Source organism: Lepidochelys kempii, chromosome 1, assembly GCF_965140265.1.
Source record: "Lepidochelys kempii isolate rLepKem1 chromosome 1, rLepKem1.hap2, whole genome shotgun sequence".
Lineage (NCBI taxonomy): Eukaryota > Metazoa > Chordata > Testudines > Cheloniidae > Lepidochelys > Lepidochelys kempii.
In genome coordinates this window covers 229200228-229227341 of record NC_133256.1, presented here as the reverse complement: position 1 = coordinate 229227341, position 27114 = coordinate 229200228, and the positions used below count along the sequence as shown (strand labels likewise).

Genomic DNA, 27114 nt, shown 5'->3' with positions numbered 1-27114 from the left:
ACCTCAGAGCTCACACCCCCAGCTGGAGCCCTCACCCTCCTTCACCCCAACCCCCTGCCCCAGCCTGGTGAAAGTGAGTGAGGGTAGGGGAGAACAAGTGATGGAGGGAGGGGGGATGGAGTAAACAGAGGCAGGGCCTCAGGGAAGGAGCAGGGAAGGGGGCTGGACAGGGGTGTATGGTTTTATGCCATTAGAAAGTTGGCAACACTATCTGTCATCCCAAAAGAATAGCTCTGCTGTGTGTATCTCCCCTGTATCTTCTGCAGTGAGGAGAAGATGTGAAGAGTTCATTTAGCTTCTCCCCAATGATCTTGTCTTCCTTTAAAGCTTATATGGGGTTAATTTGACAAGGGATACAGCTCTATCATAAAACTAAACATAATTTGTGATATGGATAGTTTCCCATTATATTTTCTCACCTGGATTTTCTCAGTCCTCCGTGGGCAGCAGTTTCACCTTGTTAAAAAGGTCACTGTCTAAAATGTCAGAACCACAAGACCTCAATCAAGCAGCAGTCATAGATGATCCACTGCTTCCCACCCTTCCTTGAAATTGGGTTAACAATTAAAAGAGAAAAAGAGATGAGGTAATATCTTTTACTAGACCAACTTCTGTTGGTAAGAGAGGCAAGCTTTCAAGCTACACAGAGCTTGTCCTCAGGTCTAGGAAGAGCTCTGTGTCACCTGAAAGCTTGTCATTCTCTCCCCTACAGAAGTTGGTCCAATAAAAGAAATTCCGTCATTCATCTTGTCTCTCTAATATCCTGGGACTCACACAGCTACAACACCGCTGCATACAATTAAAAGAAGAAGATTACAATTTAATATTTAAACATGTTTAATATTTGCACATTAAAAGTGAAATCTGTTCCCTTCATTCATGATTCGGTCACAGTCACTTTGCCATTATTAACATGATCTGAACATACTGGAAATGATTTTATCATCAGATACACTTCTGGGAACAATAGATCACACAATCTGCCATTGCAAAGCTACAGAAATAAAGCTGAGCTAGTATTTAATAATTGAAAAATTGTTATCAGGTATTTGTATATTGGTGCAAGGTTGGGTGTTTATAAACCTGCCAATTTCATTGCCTATCTGAACCTTAACAAGATACAGGACAAACCTGGGAGCTATTCATTTTGCAAATAAGTCAGTTTGATGATCAAAATGACAGTACTGGTGCACAAGGTCCTTTATTCATCCATTGCCTTACTCAAAAAACATTGAAATCACTGGAAAGACTCCCCTTGACTTCAACGGGCTTTGGATCAGGTCCACAAATATAGGTAGGGCAATGGAAGAGCAAACTTTCCACAATTAAGACTAAGAGGGTGGTCAGTGGTAAAATATCAATGCTAATTTAGGGCCTTGATTATTGACCTCACTGATAAGAGTAGTGTAAATTGCAACACAATTTTTATGGTGTGGACATCTGTCCATTTTCTGGACCAAGATCACCAAGCTTATTTTACATAGGTTACCAAATAGTCATTTTGTATGGTCACCATAACCCTGGATAGAGAGCAGGAGCTGAATATTTTGCACTGACATTACCAACTGTCTACACATCCAGCCTGCAGGCCGTAATTTATATTTTAAAAATTGCTTAAACTCAGCTAGCCTAATGCTATTTCAACACTGCTAAATTTAATCAAAGTTGTTTCTAGTGATAAGATGAAAATTTCTTGTCTTGACAATAACTAATGCAGATTACATAAAGTTTCCAACAATCACTTGAAAAACAAAATGAATTTTTTTTGTAGAAACATGAAATAAAAAGGTAAAAATTACATTTATTTCCCCCCCCATAAACATTGAACAGTAGGAAAAGGCCAAAGGCTGCTTTGGTTTAATCCTCTTCGTAAAAGAGATCATCTCTGAAAAGGCATCAAATGGCATAAATCCAGACAACAGCAGCACTAATTCTTGATTTTAAAATATGCCAGGATTTCTACTTAAGACACCTCTGGCAATAAAAATGATGCCTGTGGTCTCTATCCATGCCAAAATACAAAACAAAAACAATTTTAAAGCTCTTTTTCACCGAGGGGGTGCTGCAATATTGCAGGAGTTTCCTTTGCCTAGAAGCTAAAATCCTTACCCAGGTTGCCTCATAAAGACAGCACCGTGAAAAAGGTGAGAAAAGATCACAGTTAACTGTTCATCTCTTTACCTTTGATCATCAGTGTAAGTCCTGGCTACAGCTTATAGAAAGTCCCCACCAGTTTCCATATCTCAGTGCAAGCTAAGTAACAGGAGCACCAGTTACATTTTGACAGTCTTCAGGGAAAGACATAGATGCTTGCTCATCTGATTAACAAAAGGTCACAGTGGACCTCTTCCAGATTATTTTGAATTTTTTTTTAATTTTTATTTTTTAAACCACAACCAAATTTCCCCTGTCCCTTCTCGATAATGATTCTTCCGCGTTGAACTGCATTTGGCTGGTGCTTCAGATAACATTACAGCTTATTACAGCCCGTTGGGAGCCACAATTTCCATTCTGCAGGAGAGTCTGACCAAAAAAAAATAAAATAAATAAAATAAGAAAAAATTGTTCCAAACCAGAACAAAAAGCCAAAATTTTGTAATTTCCTGTGAACCAAAAATTAAGAGGAAAAAAAAATGAAGATGGAACCATCTAAACATTTAATTTCAATAGCTTTGAAATATTTCATCAATGTAAAAACATTTCATTTCAAAAAGTGTCATTTCAATTCATTTTGTTGTGACTTTTATACCATATTAAATCATTACATACATGTATTTTAATAGAATACCAAAAGCCAAACAAAAATCAAAATTACTCTGAACACAAAATGTTTCGACTTTTACCCATTGCAAAATTTAGTCAAAAAAAAAATCTCTCCGTTCCTGCAAAAAGTTTTGATTTAGTCAAAACTGCATTGTGACAGAAAAGTGTTCTATCCATTTTTTTTTTAAACCAGATCTACTATTTAACCCTTGAGGTGGGACCATCGGGGCAAGTGACTCAAATACAACCAGTACACGCTCAAGTCTGTTTCCTCGTGCATGGATGAGAGAGAAATGCTGTATTGATTTTTCTCAAAATGGAGAAGGAAACACCAGGCAAATGAAACATCTGAATTCCAGTGGGCACCCCTTTTATATGTATGATCAGGACCAATAAGGCAGCAGTCAGAAGGGAGATATTCAAGGCACGTGAGCCTTAATTTGCAAAGGCCTTTATTAAGCATTTCACTGCAGACTAGATCGGCCTCTTCCTTTAGCCTGATATTAAGCTGCCATAAATCAACAATGTTCCACCCAAATCCTAAATTTAGAATTTTCCTAATATACTGCAAGCTACTCTGGCAGGACACAACTGACCCAACTTCCCATGTTCTACTAGAACAGAGGGACTTCCTCCCAATTTAACAACTGACCTCTATTCTATTTACAGTAGTGGAGAGAACATGGGATTAGTGCAAAGCTCTTTACACAGGTCATGAGTTGCAGAGAAATCAGCCATTATATGAAAAGGCACTTTTTTCACATAAGCAGTGCTATATTTTACATGAAATTCAGAGGCAAAGAGTGTGACTAAATGAAGTGCACTCTTTCTGATGCAGCCTGACCAAATTAAGTTATGCCTTTACCATTAGGCTGTCCCTGGCTCAGCTAACATTTCATTGCTCAGCTGGACTGAGGCCAAGTAAAAGAGAAATACCAGAAATAGGATACCATACTACCCAGACCAGGGATCTTTTCCAGCCTGGCAATTTCTTGTATTTCTATCAATTTATATAGACAGGAATAGCAGCTGCACTGACATAAGCTGAAAAAAAAATTCAAGGGCTACCAATGCTAATGTCTCAGATATTCAGGAAGATCCCCAGCCTATAGTGTTGCAAAGTTACAATGGGTACACAGTTTGCCTTCCTCTGAAATAGCCAACACTGGCTCCAGTGGATGGAGACAGGATACCCATGGTCTGTGTAGGAACACAGTTCCTATGCTCTTTGACATTTTTGGTTTTTGGTAAGTACACTTGTTTTGAAAAGTGTCTATTCTGTATTTTGATGTGCTCAGGTGGGGACTGTGGGGAAACCAACAAGATCCAAAATGACTGTAGGACATATAGCAGAAGGAGAGTAAAATGAAGAATGTGACCTAAGGTTTGGAGGGAAAATAAACCACACCTGATTACTCAGCCTTGTGAAGGGAGGGGGATGAGTTCCATAGTAGGTTAGGGTTCTTTTGCTCTGCTGTTTCTGTTATTTGCGTGGTTGCAAGTAAACCGAGAGAAAGAAATAAAGAGATTTTGTCCTACTATGCTTCAGGCTGTCTTTTGTTTTACACATTTCCTTCGCTTAGCTGAGCAAATCCGTGCTTGCTTGTGTTTGAGCTGAGAAACAGAAAAAGCCCTGAAGCAGCTGCAGACTTGAAGGTCAGATAGAGCCAGAGCAGTCAGCGGTGTTGGTGGGATCATGACTTAGAGCAGTTTTCCAGAAGTGCCAGATGATGCCATCCCATTAGGATTCAGCATTAGTCATGTTCATGAAATGGAGCACTGAATCAGCCACTGTCCCTGAACATCAGACAAGCTTATTTTTAGCTCTGAAGTTAATAGCTTGAGCCCATCTTTATTCATAAGAAAACCAACTGTTTAAGGCTCAAACAAGGTGTTTAAAATATTTTATAGTGCTATGGTTTCCTTTACGGAGTACAGGGTAGGAGATGGATGATGCTCCACTCGCCCATAACAACCCATCTCACCACATGTCTGTGTCCCTGGGTGACCCCTCTTACTATACATCTTGTTTTAGAGTGCGTGTGCATGGAGACTGATGTGTTAGCTGGCAACCTGCCTCCCTTATAGCTACTGATGCTTCTTTGTCAGTTCAGCTGTGCTCCAAATCATGCTATAGACTCACAGCTGAATCAAAGAGCAGGAAGACGTGGTGGTCAAGACAGAGGCAGGCAGCATGTTTTCCCCCCACTGTGGAAGCTACAGTTGAATCTAACTTAACCAGTAAGAGCCCATTCCTGCAAGGTGCTGAATGCCTCCTCTGAGACTAAGTTTTTCAGCTCCCATTCACTTCACAGGAGATGTTCAGTCTCTTGCAAAGTCAGTCTCAAGATCGGAGACAGCCAGGTGGGAGGGTGGTGAATCAAGGACAGGAGAGGTGCCCTGTGGTGGCAGCAGCAGAAGCTTCAGATGAAGGCTTGAAAGCTGGGAGATGGAGCAGTAAAATCTCTCTTCCACCCAGTGCTTCCCCCTCCTTTCCACCAAAGTATATCACCACTTTATTCTACCTGACCCTTTCAGTGACAAGTACCTCCAATGTTGCAAAAGCCATCCCATTCATTGCCCTCCATCACTGCTATGCTTCCCCTGACAGGTCTGTTGGCAGCTCATCTCTGCCTTCACACAGAGCAGATAGTTCACTGATGTTGTAATGCTTACACGACCCCATTAGTAACAGCACACAGCTACAATCTGTTGTGTAAGAAAGGAAATTCAGAATTCATCATTTATTTTACACTGAGTTTATGAAAACTGGAATTTCCTGTCAAGATAAAAAGTCCCAAAACTTTCATGGTCTCTCCTTGGGCTCATCCCCGTGCTGGGAGTCTGCAAAGACAACTTTTTCCACAACATAAACTGTCTTTCCCCGCCCCACGCATCAGTTAGGAAGAGTCTGAGAGCCACTCATGCTTTCAGTAGCATTTATTCAGGGAATCAAAGAAGACCCCTGCACTTCCAGGCTACTTTCTGTGCCAGAAATAGCAGCAGAATGCCACAGAAGATTTGAAAGCGTAAGAAGCATGGCCTTTCAGTTCTGGTGCTAAAGTGAGGTTCAGAAAAATCTAGGTTCAACTCTCAGTTCTACCATGTATTTCCTATGTGATCTTGGGCAAGGAGCTTAGGCCCAGATCCTCAGAGATATTTAGGCAACTAACTCCCATCCTTAATCTCTCTGTCTCAGTTCTCCATCTGTAAAATAAGAGAGTGGTACTTCCCTGCCTTCCTGTGGTGTTGTGAGAATAAAATGATTAATAGTTGCTCAGATACTGCAGTGGGTGTACACACATAAACCCAGATCATTCCAATAAAAGGAAGTGACATTTTATAGCTCTCCAATCAGAAGAAAGTAAGGACATGATTTGGACACATCACTTGCCTCTTCATAGCATAATTCTGACCATAGTCTAAAATAAAGTTTGTCCCATGGCTGCTTAGAAGTTTTAATTTAAAAAAAAAAAAAAAAAAAAACAAAAACCTTCGGACAAACCCTGAATTCCTTACCCAGTCAAACCTCACGTTGGAGACAATGGGAATTTGCCCCATTAAGAACTGAGCAAGGACTATACAGCACATGGCTCCTTGTAAACACAGAAGTGTCCAATTAAAGCTTTGTAAAATAAAAGCTGGAACATGTGGAAGTTCCTTTCGGCCACTGGTTTCTGCAGTAAGGAAAAAGAAAAAAAAGTTTTTTTTTAAAAAAAAATCTGCCCTTTCCTTCTTCTCTCATCTTACTTATTCTCTTCCCTTGCTGCCTTTTCTGATCCTCCCTTTAACTCCTTCCTCAATTCATCTTCCCTCTACTTCCCTCACTTTATTTCTTTGGAGATATTTGGGAGTTCACTGGCTGATTCTTGTGAACTGGGTCCTGCTTTTCATTTATACTAAGGCCTCTTTATGCCCTGTTGGCAGAATAAAGACCGTTTACTCTCACTTTAAGACCTCTTTATGCTGACAGAGTGTTGTAACATTTACTCCCGTCTTAAGGTCGCTTTACACAGCCAGAGTAGTGTAAAGGGACCCAACCGTAAGGAAAGGAAGGAAAACGAGGTAAGCACTGCTCAGTCTTTAGTTAACTCCTGTGTTCAACCTACATTCACCCTGCCCTACATTTATCTTTGAATTTCACTACATCACACTGCCTGGTGCTTGATGGTTCACAGAGATATAAGTACTTTCAAATGTATATTTTTGCTCAGAAGGCTGAACAGTTTTGGCTACTTCCTTTGTTCAATTAGGTGACAGGTGAGTCAATCAATTCCTTTCAAAAATACTTCTTCATTATCCCGTATGTTGAAGGGCAGTAGTGGGAATGCAGCTGAGCCAGCAAAGCTTTTGAGGTGATCTCAAATCTTGTTCCTTGACTCTTTTTATTCCAAATATGCACCGCATAGGTGTTCTTGAAGAGTCTGTGAAGCTCTGAAGAGCTGACCACTTCAAAGTACTTCTTCCAGTCCTGCCAGCGGATGGGATAAAAGGCTTCTCTGGGAAGAGTACTGACTCCTTTACAGCTTTTACTGCTCCGGAGACTCCTGATGGAGCACCATTTTTTGAAAACACGGGTTAAAAGCTGTGGGCCCTGGTGCCCCCAGATCCAGCCGTTGTAATTATCCACATAGTCCTGCATGCAAAGCTCTATGAACTTGTGTTTGGCTTCAAAGGAGAGAAAAGCCCCATTCAATACATATTTGGACTGGGTTCCAAGCACATTGGTGAGGTTCTTTAAGTTCTTAAGGACTATGAAGTCTGTGTCTAAGTAGATACCCCCAAATTTCCACATGATAGCAATTCTACAGGCATCAGAAAGTATGGGTAAGAAATAAGGCTCCCATCTGTGCTGGGCCACCGAATACCAGTCAGCTAGAGGGGTACCAGAGAAAAGGTCATTCAAGTCCAGTGGGCGGATTTCCACATTGGGGAAGCAGCTCAGCAGAGAGAAGCCCCAGTGTTTTGGCAGAGTGAAATTTCTGTTTGCCAACCCCTTCATAAGGATGACTATTTTGGTCTCAGGGTGAACCCTGGCTGCTGATTCAACAGAGCACATAAAGAGAAAACTTGGGTTGGTTCTATCTGAGGTTTCCACAAAAAATATATCCCCAGGCGGTGGAGGTGGCCTGCCAGATACAGCTGGGGGAGGAGAAGGCACAGATCGAGGACATTTGACTTCCAGAGGCAAGCCATACAGCAGACTCTTGCTTTTGGTATCCTCAGTGATTCTCCAGTAGAACATTATGGAGACAAAGGACATGAACTTAAAGGTGATGATAAACACAGCCCAGAGCTTGTGGTTCATCACCACCCTGCTTAGCTGTAGCACGCAGATGGGCATTTTGTACATTTTTGCCTCTACCCCGGGGCCTTGTTCTTCCAATAAAAAATAGGGTGATCTGGAAAAAAATAAAGGAAATTATTAAACACAAAATACAAACTGTTAACACTAATCCATATTTTGTAACCTTATGCAATTATATATTTTTAACTTTCACAATACACCGGCTTATTTTATCAATCACCATTATTAATTATTTGTATTGTGGCAGCATCCAGGGGCCCCAATCAGAAACTGCAGCCCTATTGTACTAGGCGCTTTACAAAACGTGTAACTAGAGGACATTCCATGCTTCCTTTAACACCATGCCGCCAAATTCTCCTGTCTGTTTACACCCATGCAACTGTATGGATTTCAATGGGGTTGCGTGGAGCAGAAGTTGGCCCATAATTAGCTTTTTCTTTCACTTCAGACCACATTTTTCACCAGACTAACGTGGTAACGATTCTAGAGAGCTGGGAATTGGCAGCTACTGTCTCTGTAGGGCTGCCATCCAAACAATCCTAGAACCCTGGGAAAAAGTCTTGTGTGGAGCAGCTGCAATTGTTAGGACAAGATGTTCATTACTTAATAAGAACAAGGACAGTCATTTCCTGACACTGATTGCTGAAGTGAAACCAGTCAGGGAGGTCACATGTTCCTCTCAAGAGATCCCAACTACTAGGTGGGAAAAACATGCAATGATCTTTGCTGACCTTGTTCTGTTCTCTCACTCCCTTGAGACACCCCACTGTGCTGCTTTGTTGCTACAAAGTCCCACAAGCATAGGTGCTGGAACTAGGGATGCTGTTGCAGGGCTTACAGTTTGGTTCAATGGCTCTCAATAACCTCCACTATACAAAAATTGTTCCAGCACACAATAAGCGCGCATTATCCAGATTGCCCTCGCACTTCTGGCTCTGCTCCACTCTCCTCTGACTGGTGCTCTGCTCCCTGATTTAATATTTAGGCCTTGCCAATGCAAATATCGAAATCAGAATTTCACCTCCCCCTTCTCAACACAGGCCTATGCTCCCGTACCCTCACTTTACCAAAACCATCTTCCCGGATGGATGGGGAAACAGCCAGTGCCCTTTTCCCTTTCCCTGCACCCTATCATGGTCTATACCTCTCCCCTCCCCGCAGAATATCTCCACAAGTTGGGGGAAGCCTGTCTACCCTCACAGTCTGCAGTTGGACCAGGGTACATTACTGCTGTCCCGCTGTTACTAGCCCCGTAATGTTCTGGCCTGGGGCCAAGTCGTTCCTCAGAGTTCACTGGACAGGATTTCCTGCCATTCAACAAGAGAAGTTATTTGATCTGCCCAGGCCATTCTACTAGGCAGTTTATTTTACCCTCTTCTGATTTACATAGTGTAGCAGAGCTTCAGCTTTGCCTCAGGGAGTCCTGTGCTTCTGAGCAGTTAGGGCTTGCCTCAGAGGTTTGCTCTGCCCCTCAGTGTAGCCTCTCTCCACGCCTAGAGGCAAGGGTTACAGCTTACTGATTCACCTTCATCATTGGCCAGTCAATGGGTTTGGTGTAAGAGCCCTCTTTAGCCCCAGTCTTCCTTCTCAGGGAGTGTTTTTGTAGCAGTGTGAGGAGGGTTGGGGGAAACCCAGGCCCACCCTCTTCTCCAGGTTCCAGCCTAGGGATCTTAATCACACCGGCAACAGGCAATCCTATACTACCGGAGCTATAGCCCTTCCCTGGGCTACTTCCCCAAACGGCCCCTCCTAGCACCCTCCTTGGTGCCTGACCATGCTTGTCCTCCCGGGTCTTTCACTGTACGTCTTCTTTCTCCCAGTCTTCCCACAACACACCTTCTTACTCCCAGCTCCTACCAGCTGGCCTCTCTGAAGGAGCTTCCTTTTAAACTAGTCCCAGCTGGTTCTAAATGGCCTTCAGGGGATCTGATTAGCCTGTTTCCCTTGATTGCTTCTAATCAGTTCTTAATTAGTTCCAGGTGTCTTATGGAGTCTGCCTGACTTAATTGCTTCTAGCACCTTCCTGACTGCTCAGGGGCAGCCCCTGCCCTGGTCACTCAGGGAACAGAAAACTATTCCAGTGTCCAGTAAGTTTTCCTTCTACCAGACTCCTGCACCCAACCGGTCTGGGTCTGTCACAATAGGCAGATGAAAACTCTTCAGGAATTCAAAGCACCCAACTCTACCTACTGTATGTAGTGGCATCTAATAAATCTCAACGAAGCAGCACACCTTTGCCTCAGAATTAAACACACTTATCTCAAACACGTCATCTTCCTGATACATTAATGGTAATTGAAACCGCTAAGTAGCGGAAACACATTCTTTGTGGCAGCTCACCAACCAGGGGAGTGGTGAAGTGTTGCTGAAGAAGCCAAATTTGGGGGACAGAGTGGTTGGGACAGAAAGCTATTGTTCTCTTTTCTAAGAGACCACAGCTAATAGGAACTGGCAGTGCTGCGAGAAGCAACATGTTGTATTCAGCAATTCCTTCTTTAAAAAAAAAAAAAAAAATTAAAATGTATCATTGGTAACAGTTGGTTTCAGTTCTATTAAAAACTTTCCATTTTGAAGAAATCATTTTAGTCAGTAACACCTCGATGGGACTCCTTATTGCTAGGGCTGGCTAGAAAACAATTTTGTTTCGCAGAAATTTTTGAAATCTTTAAAGAGAGCGAAAGACACCACCCAGGCCCCAAAGTGGCCAATAGCCCAGTGGTTAGGGATGGAGAAGACCCACATTCAGCTTCCACCTCAGCCTGATTTGGAGCAGGGACCCGCTCTAATCAGCAGGCTATAGAGCAGGGGTGGGCAAACTATAGCACACGGGCTGGATCCGGCCCCTCAGGGCTTTGGATCTGGCCCGTGGGATTGCCCCCCATGGTACCACAGGCCCCGTGCCTTTCTCAGAAGTGCCTGGCACCACGTTCCTGGGGCCCCGGGGGCAGGCAGAGGGCTCCGTGCATTGCCCTTGCCTTCAGGCACCACCCCCCGCAGCTCCCATTGGCCGGGAATGAGGAACCGTGGCCAATCGGCGCTTCGGGGGAGGTACATGGAGGCGTGGCAAGGGCAGGGCAGGGAGCCCTGTGCCTTCCCCTCCCCCAGGAGCCATGCAGGGATGTGGTTCCGGCTGCTTCCTGGAGCGGCGCAGAGTGGGGCCAGGGCAGGGAGGCAGGGAGCCTGCCCTGGCCCTGGTGCACGCCGCTGCCACCCCAGAGCCACTTTAGGTAAGTGGCGCCGGGCAGGAGCCTGCACCCTGAACTCCTCCTGCACCCCACCCTCCCAACTCCCTGCCTGCATCCCTCACCCTTCCTGCACCCCCAACTCCCTGCCCTCAGCCCCCTGCTGCACCCTGCATCCCAACTCCCTGCCCTGAGCTGCCTCCCGCAGTCCGCACCCCTCCTGCAACCCTGCCCTGAGCCCCCCCCGCTGAAATAAAAACAAAAAAGATTTCATTCGAGTTAAGCAAAATGACATTTTCCAAGTGAAATTTGATTAGAACTGACATTTAGGGAACAGAACCATTTATTTCCAGACAAAAATGTCAAAAAGGGCTGTCTTGAAAATGTCAGAATGAACAGTTTTGATTTTTTTTTTTAAAACCTCATTTTTTTATTTGGCTGAAACTGTTTGCCAAATGTGACCCAAATTCACCAACGCATTTTGGAGCAACCAAATTTTTTTTTTTTTTGGTGAATTTATTATTTGCTGAAAAATTGTCACTCAGCCATAGCAAGGGTCATATTTTCCACAGTATTAGGTATCAGGCCTACAGGTGCTGGAAATTGACCACACATTCCAGTGTGAGCATGACATGAAGTGCAATCTGCTAGACAAACTCATTAAAATCATAGAATCATAGAATATCAGGGTTGGAAGGGACCCCAGAAGGTCATCTAGTCCAACCCCCTGCTCGAAGCAGGACCAATTCCCAGTTAAATCATCCCAGCCAGGGCTTTGTCAAGCCTGACCTTAAAAACCTCTAAGGAAGGTGATTCTACCACCTCCCTAGGTAACGCATTCCAGTGTTTCACCACCCTCTTAGTGAAAAAGTTTTTCCTAATATCCAACCTAAACCTCCCCCACTGCAACTTGAGACCATTACTCCTCGTTCTGTCATCTGCTACCATTGAGAACAGTCTAGAGCCATCCTCTTTGGAACCCCCTTTCAGGTAGTTGAAAGCAGCTATCAAATCCCCCCTCATTCTTCTCTTCTGCAGGCTAAACAATCCCAGCTCCCTCAGCCTCTCCTCATAACTCATGTGTTCCAGTCCCCTAATCATTTTTGTTGCCCTTCGCTGGACTCTCTCCAATTTATCCACATCCTTCTTGAAGTGTGGGGCCCAAAACTGGACACAGTACTCCAGATGAGGCCTCACCAATGTTGAATAGAGGGGAACGATCACGTCCCTCGATCTGCTCGCTATGCCCCTACTTATACATCCCAAAATGCCATTGGCCTTCTTGGCAACAACGGCACACTGCTGACTCATATCCAGCTTCTCGTCCACTGTCACCCCTAGGTCCTTTTCCGCAGAACTGCTGCCTAGCCATTCGGTCCCTAGTCTGTAGCTGTGCATTGGGTTCTTCCGTCCGAAGTGCAGGACCCTGCACTTATCCTTATTGAACCTCATCAGATTTCTTTTGGCCCAATCCTCCAATTTGTCTAGGTCCTTCTGTATCCTATACCTCCCCTCCAGCGTATCTACCTCTCCTCCCAGTTTAGTATCATCCGCAAATTTGCTGAGAGTGCAATCCACACCATCCTCCAGATCATTTATGAAGATATTGAACAAAACCGGCCCCAGGACCGACCCTTGGGGCACTCCACTTGATACCGGCTGCCAACTAGACATGGAGCCATTGATCACTACCCGTTGAGCCCGACAATCTAGCCAGCTTTCTACCCACCTTATAGTGCATTCATCCAGCCCATACTTCCTTAACTTGCTGACAAGAATACTGTGGGAGACCGTGTCAAAAGCTTTGCTAAAGTCAAGAAACAATACATCCACTGCTTTCCCTTCATCCACAGAACCAGTAATCTCATCATAAAAGGCGATTAGATTAGTCAGGCATGACCTTCCCTTGGTGAATCCATGCTGGCTGTTCCCGATCACTTTCCTCTCATGCAAGTGCTTCAGGATTGATTCTTTGAGGACCTGCTCCATGATGTGTCAAGACTACTGTGAACTCAGCAAAAATGTCATTTGGACAGGACACATTTCCTTGACAATAAACTAGCTGCTAGGGGAGACCATTGACCATTATAGTTTTGACCTACTTTGTATAGCCAAACCCTATGAATCTGAACAGTTAACAAAAGGAATCATTAGGGACAAAATTAGATCAGAGAAAGCTTGCTTGCAAAATCAAATCCAGTTCTTGCAAAGGAGAGTGGATATTTGCAAAGCTAATGAAATTTGTGCACAGACAATTAACAGAGAGAAAAACATATATTATGTCAAAACTAGGATTGGTGGAGTGTGATGTCACTGTTGCTGTCCAGGGTGTTCCAAAGGTGCTTTGTCCACTGTCCTGCTTCTACTGCCTGGGTCCTGCCAGGAAAAGGGGAAGCCTTTTCAGAGACCACAAAAAGGTTCCACACCCAGAGGCTCCCTTTTCTTCTTCTCCAGGCAACATGGTTGGGAGAAGGTAGCTGTCACAGGGCTTGTGTTGCAGATGGAAAGAAGGTTTACCCTGCTGGGGAGCCCCGCTTGATGAGTATTAGTTCAGAGAGAGTTTTTGGTGGGTTTTTTGGGGGGGGGGGGCAGGGGGGGAGAAGGGGAAGGATGACAGAGAATCCACTACTGCCCTGGCAACCAACTCCTGCCTGGCTTGGACCTGTGATGGAAATTAATTGCATGGGGAGTGGGGAAGAGCGTTTTTTTTTTTTAAAGACATCTCTCTCTACCCAGCAACTGTTCTGCCCCACATATATAGGGCAAATCCACTGTTAATCAGGATGTGAAACAGCAAAAAAAAAAAAAAAAAAGCAAGACTGTCCCACAGAGATTGAGACCAAAGTGGGCTGAGAAACTGAAATTCACTATCTGGAAAACTTCAAGTTAAAAAAAACCAAAAAAACAGTCATCACAAATTGAGACAAAAAAAGTTAAAAAAAAAAAAATTGTACTGAACTGAAATTCTGAAATATTTGTTTTGGAAACCTCAAAATGTTCCCGCTGCCTGGGCAGCAGGAACGAAACAGTGTTTCCAAAACTAAGCATGTCCCCTCTCCCCAGAATGTCAACCAACAAGATAGGCAGGTGGGATGGCTGACAGGAAACCAGATGGGCAGGCAGGCTGACCAGCATTTTCAAATGGAAAAGTGTTCCTTTGTAAAGGAATAACTAAAGACAGAATTTGACATCATTCTTGATACCCCTTTCATGTTGTCATCTCACAAACATCTCTGGGCCTTCTTCCATGCTGCTCCCTATGTATGACCATGAGATGGTAGAGTTCAAAATCCTGACAAAACGAAGAAAGAAGAGCAGCAGAATACAGACCCTGGACTTCAGAAAAGCAGACTGACTCCCCTAGGGAACTGATAGACAGAATCCCCTGGGAAGCTAATATGAAGGGGAAAGGAGTCCAGGAGAACTGTCTGTATTTGAAAGAAGCCTTGTTGAGGGTGCAGGAACAAACCATCCCAACGTGCAGAAAGAATAGCAAATATGGCAGACGACCAGCTTGGCTTAACAGAGAAATCTTCAGTGAGCTTAATCACAAAAAGGAAGCTTACAAGAAGTGGAAACTTGGACAGATGACAAGAGAGGAGTATAAAAATATTGCTTGAGCATGCAGGAATGTAATCAGGAAGGCCAAAGCACAACTGGAGTTGCAGCTAGCAAGGGATGTGAAAGGTAACAAGAAGGGTTTCTGCAGGTATGTTAGCAACAAGAAGGTGGTCAGGGAAAGTGTGGGACCCTTACTGAATGGCGGGGGGGGGGCAACTTAGTGACAGATGATGTGGAAAAAGCTGAAGTACTCAATGGGGAGGAATTGAGCAGCCCTCAGTGGTGAAAGAACAGGTTAAGGACTATTTAGAAAAGCTAGACATGCACAAGTCCATGGGACCAGATGCAATGCATTTGAGGGTGCCAAGGCAGTAGGCTAACGTGATTGCAGAGCTATTGGCCATTATCTTTTAAACTTGTGGCGATCGGGGGAGGTCCTGGATGACTGGAAAAGGGCTAATGTAGTGCCCATCTTTAAAAAATGGAAGAAGGAAAATCTGGGGAACTACAGACTGGTCAGCCTCACCTCAGTCCCCAGAAAAATCATGGAGCAGGTCCTCAAGGAATCCATTTTGAAGCACTTGGAGGAGAAGAAGGTGATTAGAAACAGTCAACATGGATTCACGAAGGGCAAGTCATGCCTGACCAACCTGATTGCCTTCTATAATGAGATAACTGGCTCTGTGGATATGGGGAAAGTGGTGGATGCGATATACCTTGACTTTAGCAAAGCTTTTGATATGGTCTCCCACAGTATTCTTGCCAGCAAGTTAAAGTAGTATGGGCTGGATGAATGGACTATAAGGTGGATAGAAAGTTGGCTAGATTGTCGGGCTCAGTGGGTAGTGATCAATGGCTCGATATCTAGTCGGCAGCCAGTATCAAGTGGAGTGTCCCAGGGGTCAGTCCTGGGGCCAGTTTTGTTCAACGTTTTCATTAGTGATCTGGATGATGGGATGGATTGCAAGTTCGCGAATGTCACTAGATGGGGCAAGAGGTAGATGCGCTGGAGGGTAGGGATAGGGTCCAGAGTGATGACCTAGACAATTTGGAGGACTGGGCCTAAAAGAAATCTGATAAGGTTCAATAAGGACAAGTGCAGAGTCCTGTACTTAGGACAGAAGAATCCCATGCACTGCTACAGACTGGGGACTGACTGGCTAAGCAGTAGTTGTGCAGAAAAGACCTGGGGATTACAGTGGACAAGAAGCTGGATATAAGTCAGCAGTGTGCCCTTGTTGCCAAGAAGGCTAATGGCATATTGGGCTGCATTAGTAGAAGCATTGCCAGCAGATCAAGAGAAATGATTATTCCCCTCTATTCTGCACTGGGGTGGCCACATGTGGAGTATTGCTTCCAGTTTTGGGCCCCGCACTACCGAAAGAATGTGGATAAATTGGAGAGAGTCCAATGGAGGGCAATGAAAATTATTAGGGGCCTGGAGCATATGACTTATGAGGAGAGGCTGAGGGAACAGGGGTTATTTAGTCTGCAGAAGAGAAGAGTGAGGGGGGATTTGATAGCAGCCTTCAACTACCTGAAGGGGGGTTCCAAAGAGTGGGGAGCTAGGCTGTTCTCAGTGGTGGCAGATGACAGAACAAAGAGCAATGGTCTCAAGCTGCAGTGGGGTTGGATATTAGGACAAACTATTCCACTAGGAGGGTGGTAAAGCACTGGAAAGGTTACCTAGGGAGGTGGTGGACTCTCCATCCTTAGAGGTTTTTAAGGCCCAGCTTGACAAAGCCCTGGCTGGGATGATTTAGTTGGGGTTGGTCCTGCTTTGAGCAGGGGTAGGACTAGATGACCTCCTAAGGTCTCTTCCAACTCTACTCTTCTAAGATTCTGTGGAACATATTCCCCAAACCTGTTCACTAAGTCCTCTTACCTCATTCAAATCCTTTCTAAAATGTACTTGAGCAGTCTTGCAAATGAATGCAAAAAAAAAAAAAAAAACCCCAACACAACAACAAAACCCATCCACACATGCATAGTTTAGTGACAGTTAAGGTTGGATAAGGACACACTAGGCTAACCCAAAACCTGAAAAGGAAATAAGTAGATAAGGGGAAAAGTCCTTGTCTTCCTTGCCATTTTCACATCACATACAGTGCTGTCGATAATAAAATTTAATAAGGCTTTCACTTCCACAACAACATGTACAGCAAAGTGCAGATCCCAGAGAGCTTTTTTTTTTTTTCCTTACAAAGCATGTCCAAAAACAGGTGAGACAACCCAGTGAAAAACTGCAACCGAGGGGGTCATTTTGGAACACTTACCATCATTTCTATATCAAATGAATTTGCATCAAACAGCCATGAAAAATTCAAATAGTGCTCAAAGTTTTGTCCTATGCCATTTTATTGGGATTTTTATAAATGAAAGGTTTAAAGCTCCTGCTAAACTGAAATGACCAGTCCCTCCATAAAACACACAAACACTTGTACACTTTTTTAAAATTAATGGAACCATCAAGCTATACACTTGCCTTACTGCAAAAGTGTATGAACTTATTGTCAGTCTCATCCTACCTTCTCCCTCACTTTTCTCTCTTTATCAGTCTTACTGGTGTCATTTAGAATTTTGACTGATCTCTTTAAGGCAGGGAACAAACAGGTTTGCCTGTTTAGTGAGACACTGAGCAAATTTTAATGTACTTTTAGTTTAATATTAACAAAGTTAAGATCACTTATGCCAATGTTATGGCTGTTTCTGTGTAAGATTAATTAGCTGTACCACTGATGTGGTTTTTAGGTTAAAGGCGGTCTTGTATATTTGATGCCATGTATGATTAACAATGTACAAAAGAATCAAGTTTTTAAACTCACCATATGAAGTCTGGGTAGCAACATGCATAGAAATATAGAAACCCTGACAACAACCAAGTCTACCATTGGAGGTTTTCCCAAAAGCAAGGGCAGCATTACAGGTAAGTTATATTATCCTTGTAGCATGCAGATATCTGTAAAAATGTTACACTTGTATGAGAAGATCTCCAAATGCTTACCCATTGGCCGGTATTAGTTACATTCATAAAAAGCAAATCTTTTTCCATTATTGAAATTTTAACAAGAAAATGACATTCCTGTTTCTCATATTCCTCTACTTTAGAATGTATTACCAGATCTAACGCACGGATTAAATTATTAACTGTCATGATACATGGAGATATTCCAAATTACCAAATTGTCTATTACTGTATTTTGGCAAATCTGCACATTCTACATTTATCTCCAACACTGAAAGCGGGGGGTGGGGGTGAGGGGGGGAGAGGCCATTACAAATTTGAATGACAAATTGAGAGACAATAAACATGGTACTCCACAAATGTGGTTGTTTTTTTTTACAAAGTCACTATTTAAGAGTACAAGCACACGGATGGTGCACAGAAAACTACACAAAACAATCAAAGGCAGAAAGTGAAAGAGTTACCGTAGTCACTTAAACAATCGGGGGAATGTAGTTAGGTTGATACAAGTCTCTAAAGGTTACAGGAGCCCCTCAGCTTTCATCCCATTTTGTACATTTGAAACAGTTACCTGTTAGTCTAAAATGATGGTGCTTGCATGTGTTTCCTGGCCTCTTTTACATTTTGATCACAAGCTCTTTATTACCTGCAATCTTCTCTTCCCCTGCATCACACAATTAGTCCTGTGAACAACAACTTTGGTATTTCGTACTGCATTAGCTTATGTTATTCACTGGTGCATTATGAAATGTTCACAAGGAATCATCATGACGACAGGTAATATCGGATGCATACAGGTGTTCTGCTTATAACAGCATCAGTAATAATGACAAGCAAAAGCTAATTGTGTACCTCACATACAATTAAAGAGAACTGCAAACACATTTTTTAAAAAAAAAATCTATGGGGATTTATTAGCATGATTTTCTGAATGGCAGGAACAGTATGTTTGACAAATAAAGGCAGGTTTACAGACTATAGCCTACAGCAGGGTTTCTCAATCAGTGGGTCAGGACCCAAAATTGGGTTGCCAAAATGTTTCAAAGAGTCACGTGGCAGCTCCTTGTGGCGCCTGTCCCATGGGGCTGGCTGGGCTCGCCTCCCTGTTCCAGGTACTGCAACCTCTGGGGTCCCAGCACCACTCAGGTTTAGCCCAGCCGTCATGATGATGGGAGGCCAGGTAGGGCAAATGTGAGCGACAGGCACTGCAACCCCTTGAGCCAGGTCATAACTCCACTCTCACAAATTTGATCCAGTTGGGAGCGTGGACCCAAACCCGAGCGACACTGCAACCCCGGAGGCTGCAACGCCTGGAGTGGAGAGCCAGCCCCGCAGCACAGGAGCTGCAGGACCCACCACTGTGTGAGGAGTGCTGGGCAGGACTCCACAGATTAAACCTTTTCGGGGGGGGGGGGGAGAAAAAGAAAAAAGGGTCATTTCAGTTCCACACAGGGCCAGGATATTTTTCCTCCTTCAGCAAGATGGAGGCGCCATCACCATAGGTTCTCAGTGTCCGTATCAAAATGGCACTGGAAAAAATGCCAACAAGACTCAGTGACCCAAAATCTACCAAAGAACATGTGATGAGAGGACAATCCCTTCCTCAAAGCTTTACAATTTAAGTGAGAATTAGCAATATGGCACAGAGGTTGATTTTGATCCACTGCCTCTCTCTCTCTCTCTCACATACACACCCCTACCTTGCAACCAAATTCACAGTCTACACTAGAGTTTTGTCAACAAAACAGTAAAGGTGTACATGCTGCGATGCAACTTTTGGCAGCAAAGAAGCCCTGTTTTGGTGACAAAATAAAACCACCCTGACGAGAGACATAAGGCTTTTTGTGCAAAATTTTTGTTGCCAAAGTGCCAATGTAGACACCATGATTGATTTTTTTCGCTTTAATTGGCCTCCAGGAGGTGTCCCACAATGTCCATCCTGACTGCTTTGGTCAGCAGTTTGAACTCCACTGCCCTGCAGCCACGTAACATCCATCCACCTGTCTCCCTTAGAAGCCCTGGGAATTTTTGAAATTCCATTTCCTGTTGGCTTGGCATGGAGAAGTCTCATTACATCTTCCCAGGTGACCATGGCAGCTTATTGCAGCAAACATTCTCCTGCTTGGACCACTGCGGAGCTGCTGGATCTGCTCAGTATATGGGGAGAGGAGGCTGTGCAGTCCCAGCTACACTAGAGTCGTAGGAATTTTGATACCTACGGACAGATCTCTCAAGGCGTGTGCGAAAAGAGCTGTGATCAGGACACGCTGCAGTGCGGAGCGAAGGTAAAGGAGCTGATGCAGGTGCACCATAAAGTGAGGGAGGCAAACTGTCACTCCAGTGCTGCGCCTAAGACCTGCCAGTTCTACAAGAAGCTGGACACTATCCTCAGTGGCAATCCCACCTCCAATCGCCAAGAGCCCTGTGGATATTTCAGTGAGCCTAGAAGCAGTGGAAAGAGGACCTAACCCAAAGGACAAAGTCATTGATGAAGAGGTGGAGTTAGATGACACTGTGGAGCTCCCGGCGGGGTCGCCCAGTGGGGCAGGCAGCCAGGAAATGTTCACCACTCCAGAACTGTCTAGCCAGTCTCAGCAGTTGCTCTCCAGAGAGCAAGAAGCAGGAGAGGAGACTCCTGGTAAGTGGCTGTGGTTTGTATACTGCAGAGATGGGTTCAGGGTATAGAAATGTATAAGGCTGGCTATGTTTCTGTGTGCTGGACATTTCCCTGTGCAGCTAATCAGTACAGCGGAACGGGGTGTTGGTGCATGACCAGATCTCACTGGAATCCTACAGAGAGATCTCTAGGAAATTTTCCTGGAGGTAACTGGCAATCCTCTGCCGAGGGATCCTTGGCAGAATTGCTTTGTTCCTTCCCCAATTGTAGGAAACTTTCCCACACCATTTGGCAATCACTTGTGCAGGGACCAGAGTGGCACACAGGCAAGCAGCATAGGGACCAGGGTGGAAGCCACAAGCATGTAGTAGATGTGCCCTTGCTTCCCTGCTTACCCTCAGGAGTGAGATATCTGCTACAATGACCCCTGCCTGTGGAAAAGCGTGGGAGAATTTTTGAATTTTTTCCCTAGTCGGCTGCAATGTAACCCTTGCTGAGTGCTCTTTTCCCCATGTAGAGCACTCCCCCCCAGCCAACACTCACCATGCTTTGGGTGTTCGCCGAGATGTGTGCTTGCCAAGGGTCAGTGAGAAAGCGATTGTTATGTTACCAGAGGTGTATTTTACTGAAATGTTTCAATGCTGTGCATGAATTTAACAATCATGCTTCTGTGCATTGTTCCTTGTGCTTCAGCAGATGTAGCCTTGAGGAACACCCCACACACCCCAGCTGAGCATCTCTACCAGATAAAGTGGAGCAAGAAGACATGTTCCGGGAGGTACTGCACTTCTCCAATGCAGAGTAAAGGGAACACAAGGAGTGGAGGGAAGCTGAAAGGCAGGACAGAAAAGAAAATCAGGAGTTTGTTAAGGACGCTATTGAGCAGATGATTAAAGTCATGGGGGAGCAAACGCAGATGCTGAAGTCCTTAATTATGTTGCAGACTGAGCAGATGCGTGCAAGCCCTCCCTTGCAGCACATTCAGAACTCTCTTCCATGCCCCTCCCCCAAATTCCGCCTGCACAGTCCTTCCCGCTTTCTGGGACTTCTCGGTTTCCCCTTCACTCTGCCCCCTTGTACAACTTTAAAAATGATAGCTGGACCTACACACAGCTCTGAAAGTTTGCCCTTCCCTGGTACCTTCTTTCCCACCAAGTGTGTGTGTGCGTGCTGTTTCTTGTGAAAGAAAAGCAAAGTTTTTGAATGATAACTCATCTTTATTTGTTTCCTACAAACTGAGATAGCAGGCACTACCAATACATACACAGGCAGTTTAATCATTTGATTCCTGGAATGTAAGGCCCCAAATTTCACCATTGCCTCCTAGGAAAACTACATGTAATATAACGATGCAGGACCAATCACAGAGACATACATTACTGGTTCTCATTTTCAAAGTGTTGCTTCAAAGCCTCCCTGACTTGAATTGCACCCCCGTGTCCCTCTGATAGCCCTGGTATCTGGCTGCTCAAAATCAGCAGCCAAGCAGTCTTCCTCAACACTCCATCCCTGAGCAAACCTTTCACCTTTAGATTCACAAAGATTATGCAACATACGGCTATGATCACGGGACTCTTATCCTCATTGAGGTCTAACCTGCCATAAAGGCCTCGCCAGCACGCCTTTAATCTGCCAAAGGAGCATTCCACTGTCATCCAGCATCTACTCAGCCTGTTGAACTGCTCCTTACTGCTGTGCAGGTTTTCCGTGTAAGGTTTCATGAACCGTGACTGAAAGGGCTACACCGGGTCTCCCAGGATCACTATGGTCATTTCAACATCCCCCACTGTAATCTTCTGGTCTGGAAAGAAAGTCCCTGCTTGCAGATTTCTGTACAGACAGGTGTTCTTGAAGATGCGTGCATCATGCACCTTCCTGGACCACCCTGCGTGGATCTCAATGAAACGTCTCCGTGATCCACAAGCAACACCATGGAGAAGTACCCCTTCCTATTGATGTACTCTGTCACAAGGTGGTCTGGTGCCAAAATTGCAATGTGTGCCATCTATCGCCCCTCCACGGTTCGGGAAACCCATTTCTGCAAAGCCTTCCTCTATTTCATGCACATTTCCCAGAGTCATGGTCCTTCATAGCAGGATGTGATTAACTGCCCTGCACACTTGTATTAACGAAGCCCCAATGGTTGACTTCCCAACTCCAGACTGATTTGTGACCAACTGGTAGCAGTCTGGGGTTGCCAGTTTCCACATAGCAATTGTCACACACTTCTCTATTGATAGGGCAGCTGTCATTCAGAAGTTCTTGCACCACAATGCTGAGGCGAGCTCCACACACAGTTCCAGGAAGGTGGCTTTCCGCATCCGAAAGTTCTGTAGCCACTGCTCGTCATCCCAGACCTGCATGACGATACTATCCCAACATTCAGTGCTTATTTCCCGAGCCCAAAAGCAACAGTCCACCATCTGCAGCTGTTCCATGAATGCCAAAAGCATTCCTATCCATGTTTCTATCCATATCACACAGCATGTCAGGCAACTGGGAGAGTTGGTCAGTTAGGAACTTCGTGATTAACTGCACTGCCATCTGTAATGTCTTCATGACAATTATCAGAGCATAGCAGAGCAATGTGGGATCCATCCCTTCTCACAAAGATGCCAGGGTGCAAAGAAAACAAGGGCCATTGAAAAATGTAGTGAAAAAGCCAGAAGCCCATGGAATGCTGGGACATTGAGCCCAGTCCCAAGATGCGCTGCAATCCGCTCCGCCTTCCCACAAGACCTAACAGCAGACGATGTCGAGCTGGACTGTGGGATAGGTACCCACAGTGCATTGCTCACACTGTTGATGATAGTGCCCAAACTGCAGATGCGCTCTGCCAACAGAGGAAGCGAGTGTGAACATGCAATACCGATTTTTGTTATAGCGCTTTTTGAGTGTCTACATAACTTTTTTCAGAGTAGCAGCCGTGTTAGTCTGTATCTGCAAAAAAAAAAGAAGAAAAAGAAAAGAAAAGGAGTACTTGTGGCACCTTAGAGATTAACAAATTTATTTGAGCATAAGCTTTCGTGAGCTACAGCTCACTTCATAGGATGCTCATGAAAGCTTACGCTCAAATAAATTTGTTAGTCTCTAAGGTGCCACAAGTACTCCTTTTCTTTTTACATAACTTTTGTCAACAAAACTCTCTAATGTAAACAAGGTTTTACTCTCCTGATGATTTGAGAGAGAACAGCAAAATCTCTCTTCTGAAAAGACCACCTCCCCATAACACTTTGGAAGGGTGAGAAAAAGCGTCTCCCTTCCTGCCTTTGCTCAATATAGCAGCCTCTTATTTTTCTGGTGTTTTAAAAGAAAACCACCACGATATATTGAAAACAGGGCAGTGAACTGCAAGCCAGATCCTCAACTGATCTGCAGGTAGTGTACACCAGCTGAGGATTTGTTTCTAAAACAGGGCTTTTACCAAGTCAGCGCTGGCATAACTGCAGCGTGAGCTTGAGAGGAATTATAGCTGTACTAGTGATGAGCAAACCAAAACGGTTCAGTTGTTCCAGATAAGCAATATGTTTGGATTCTTATATGAGCCTTTTATAGACTTTCACCATCTACTTCTCTCCCACAACTGCAAGAAAAACCCTCCCTTTCTCTCTAGCTTCTCATCTCCCCCCGCACCCCAGTTGGTATCCTAACTCAATCCCCCACTAAGGACATGATATGGACATGCCAAAGGAGTTGGCAGATGTGATTGCAGAGCCATTGGCCATTATCTTTGAAAACTCATGGCAATCTGGGGAAGTCCCAGTCGACTGGAAAAAGGTTAATGTAGTTCCCATCTTTAAAAAAGGGAAGGAGGAGGATCCTGGGAACTACAGGCCAGTCAGCCTCACCTCAGTCCCTGGAAAAATCATGGAGCAGGTCCTCAAGGAATCAATTCTGAAGCACTTAGAGGAGAGGAAAGTGATCAGAAACAGTCAGCATGGATTCACCAAGGGCAAGTCATGCCTGACTAATCTAATTGCCTTATATGACGAGATAACTGGCTCTGTGGATGTGGGGAAAGCAGTGGATGTGTTGTTTCTTGACTTTAGCAAAGCTTTTGACACGGTCTCCCACAGTATTCTTGCCAGCAAGTTAAAGTAGTATGGGCTAGATGAATGAACTATAAGGTGGACAGAAAGTTGGCTAGATTGTCGGGCTCAACGGGTAGTGATCAATGGCTCCATGTCTAGTTGGCAGCCGGTATCAAGTGGAGTGCCCCCAGGGTCGGTCCTCGGGCCGGTTTTGTTCAGTATCTTCATAAATGATCTGGAGGATGGTGTGGATTGCACCCTCAGCAAGTTTGCAGATGACACTAAACTGGGAGGAGAGGTAGATATGCTGGAGGCTAGGGATAGGATACAGAGGGCCCTAGACAAATTATAGGATTGGGCCAAAAGAAATCAGATGAGGTTCAACAAGGACAAGTGCAGAGTCCTGCATTTAGGACGGAAGAATCCCATGCACTGCTACAGACTAGGGACCGAATGGCTAGGCAGCAGTTCTGCAGAAAAGGACCTAGGGGTTACAGTGGACGAGAAGCTGGATATGAGTCAACAGTGTGCCCTTGTTGCCAAGAAGGCCAATGGCATTTTGGGATGTATAGGTAGGGGCATTGCCAGCAGATGGAGGGACGTGATCGTTCCCCTCTATTCGACATTGGTGAGGCCTCATCTGGAGTACTGTGTCCAGTTTTGGGCCCCACACTACAAGAAGGATGTGGGAAAATTGGAAAGAGTCCAGTGGAGGGCAACAAAAATGATTAGGGGACTGGAACACATGACTTATGAGGAGAGGCTGAGGGAACTGGGATTGTTTAGTCTGCGGAAGAGAAGAGTGAGGGGGGATTTTATAGCTGCTTTCAACTACCTGAAAGGGGGTTCCAAAGAGGATGGATCTAGACTGTTCTCAGTGGTAGAAAAGGGAGTAATGGTCTCAAGTTGCAGTGGGGGAGGTTTAGGTTGGATATTAGGAAAAACTTTTTCACTAGGAGGGTAGTGAAACACTGGAATGCGTTACCTAGGGAGGTGGTGGAATCTTCTTCCTTAGATATTTTTAAGGTCAGTCTTGACAAAGCCCTGCCTGGGATGATTTAGTTGGGGATTGGTCCTGTTTTGAGCAGGGGGTTGGACTAGATGACCTCCTGAGGTCCCTTCCAACCCTGATATTCTATGATTCGATGACAGGACATGATGCTGCATGTCTACCTTGAATAGCCTGGTTACAAGGCTTAGCAGCTGCTCTCAATGTCTTTAAGGTACCTGGGATAGGTTTCTGTTTGTATGTATCTCAGATGAAAAACCACATCGCACATAAAACCTTTGGGGAAATAATGCCCCAGGCTTCCCGCTGCCATGGTCTCTTGCTATTGCTAACTGGTTTCTATGTTTATTAGTACAGGAATAGATCATTACACACTGACTCCTGCCATAGCAATCTACAGCCCATTTCTTGCCACCCTTGTAAATATTTGTGTTAGGTTGCTAGAAGTCCACACATCCCAGCTAACAAATAATGCCTTAATTGCGTTTTTTAATCTGTAGCCCACAATGAAATAACTACTGCCAATATTTCTGTTCTGTAGCCCTTGCAAGAGTTGGATTGATAATTCACGCTGCTTGGTTGGAAGCAGGGAAAAGAGCTCTGGTTTGACAATTTACTGCTCATCTGTTATTTGGCTGAGCTGAGGCTTATGTCTTCATACAAACTAATGCACACTGGAAAACAATCCCAACTATACAGACAAAATAATGGGGTCTAAATTAGCCATTACCACTCAAGAGAGATAGCTCTCTCTGAAAACATCTGCTCAATGTGCATCAGCAGTCAAAAAAGCTAGCAGAATGTTAGGAACCATTAGGAAAGGGACAGATAAGAAGACAGAAAAATATTATGCCACTATATAAGTCCATGGTACACCCACACCTTGAATACTGCGTGCAGTTCTGGTCGTCCCATCTCAAAAGAGATATTAGAATTGGAAAAAGTAAAAAGAAGGTCAACAAAAATGATTAGAGGTATGGAACAGCTTTCATCTGAGGAGAGATTAAAAAGACTGGGAAGGTTCACCTTAGAAAAGAAATTACTAAGGGGAAATACGATAGGGGCCTATATAATTATGTCTGGAGTGGAGACAGTAAATAAGGAAGTGTTATTTATTCCTTCACATAATGTAAGACCCAGGGATCGCCCAATAAAATTAATAGGCAGCAGTTTAAAAACAAACATAAGGAAGTACTTCTTCACACAATGCAGTCAACCTGTGGCTAAAAGTATAACTGGGTTCAAACAAGAATTAGATAAGTTCATGGAGGATATGTCCATCAATGACTATTAGCCAAGATGGCCAGGGATACAACCCAATGCTTTGAGTGTCCCTAAATCTCTGACTGCCAGAAGCTATGAATGGATGACAGGGGATGGATTAACCACTAATTGCCCCATTCTGTTCATTCCCTCTGAAGCCAGCCACTGTTGGAAGACAGGATACTGGGCTTGCAGGACCATTGGTCTGAACCCTTATGGCCATTTTTATGTTCTGATACATACCTTGATCTAGCCTGATTTCCGTTCTCAGCGTGAAAGACTAAGTAAAGTATGATCTGAAAGTTGAAGTGCTGCATGGCCACTGATAGCACTGATTGCTAGCTAGTCCAGAGACAAGAAAATCTTTCATGGTCTGATTTCCTTAAGATGCCCTCAGTTGAACTAAAACTGGGAT

General features: G+C 44.4%; 1 protein-coding gene across 5 annotated transcripts in view; it reads right to left on the bottom strand.

The window, feature by feature from the left end:
• Nucleotides 1–819: 819 nt before the first annotated feature.
• The window catches only part of A4GALT (alpha 1,4-galactosyltransferase (P1PK blood group)), a 66807-nt gene continuing 40512 nt past the window's right edge, over nt 820–27114 (bottom strand). For 4 of the 5 annotated variants that reach the window (XM_073317198.1, XM_073317180.1, XM_073317170.1 and 1 more), the window contains one exon: nt 820–8165. In XM_073317198.1, the coding sequence (XP_073173299.1) occupies nt 7043–8116 (1074 nt within the window). In that variant the 5' untranslated portion in view covers nt 8117–8165 and the 3' untranslated portion in view covers nt 820–7042. Of the gene's footprint in view, nt 8166–20939; nt 20962–27114 lie in introns of those variants that run through there. The other variant, XM_073317188.1, reaches the window with a different exon arrangement.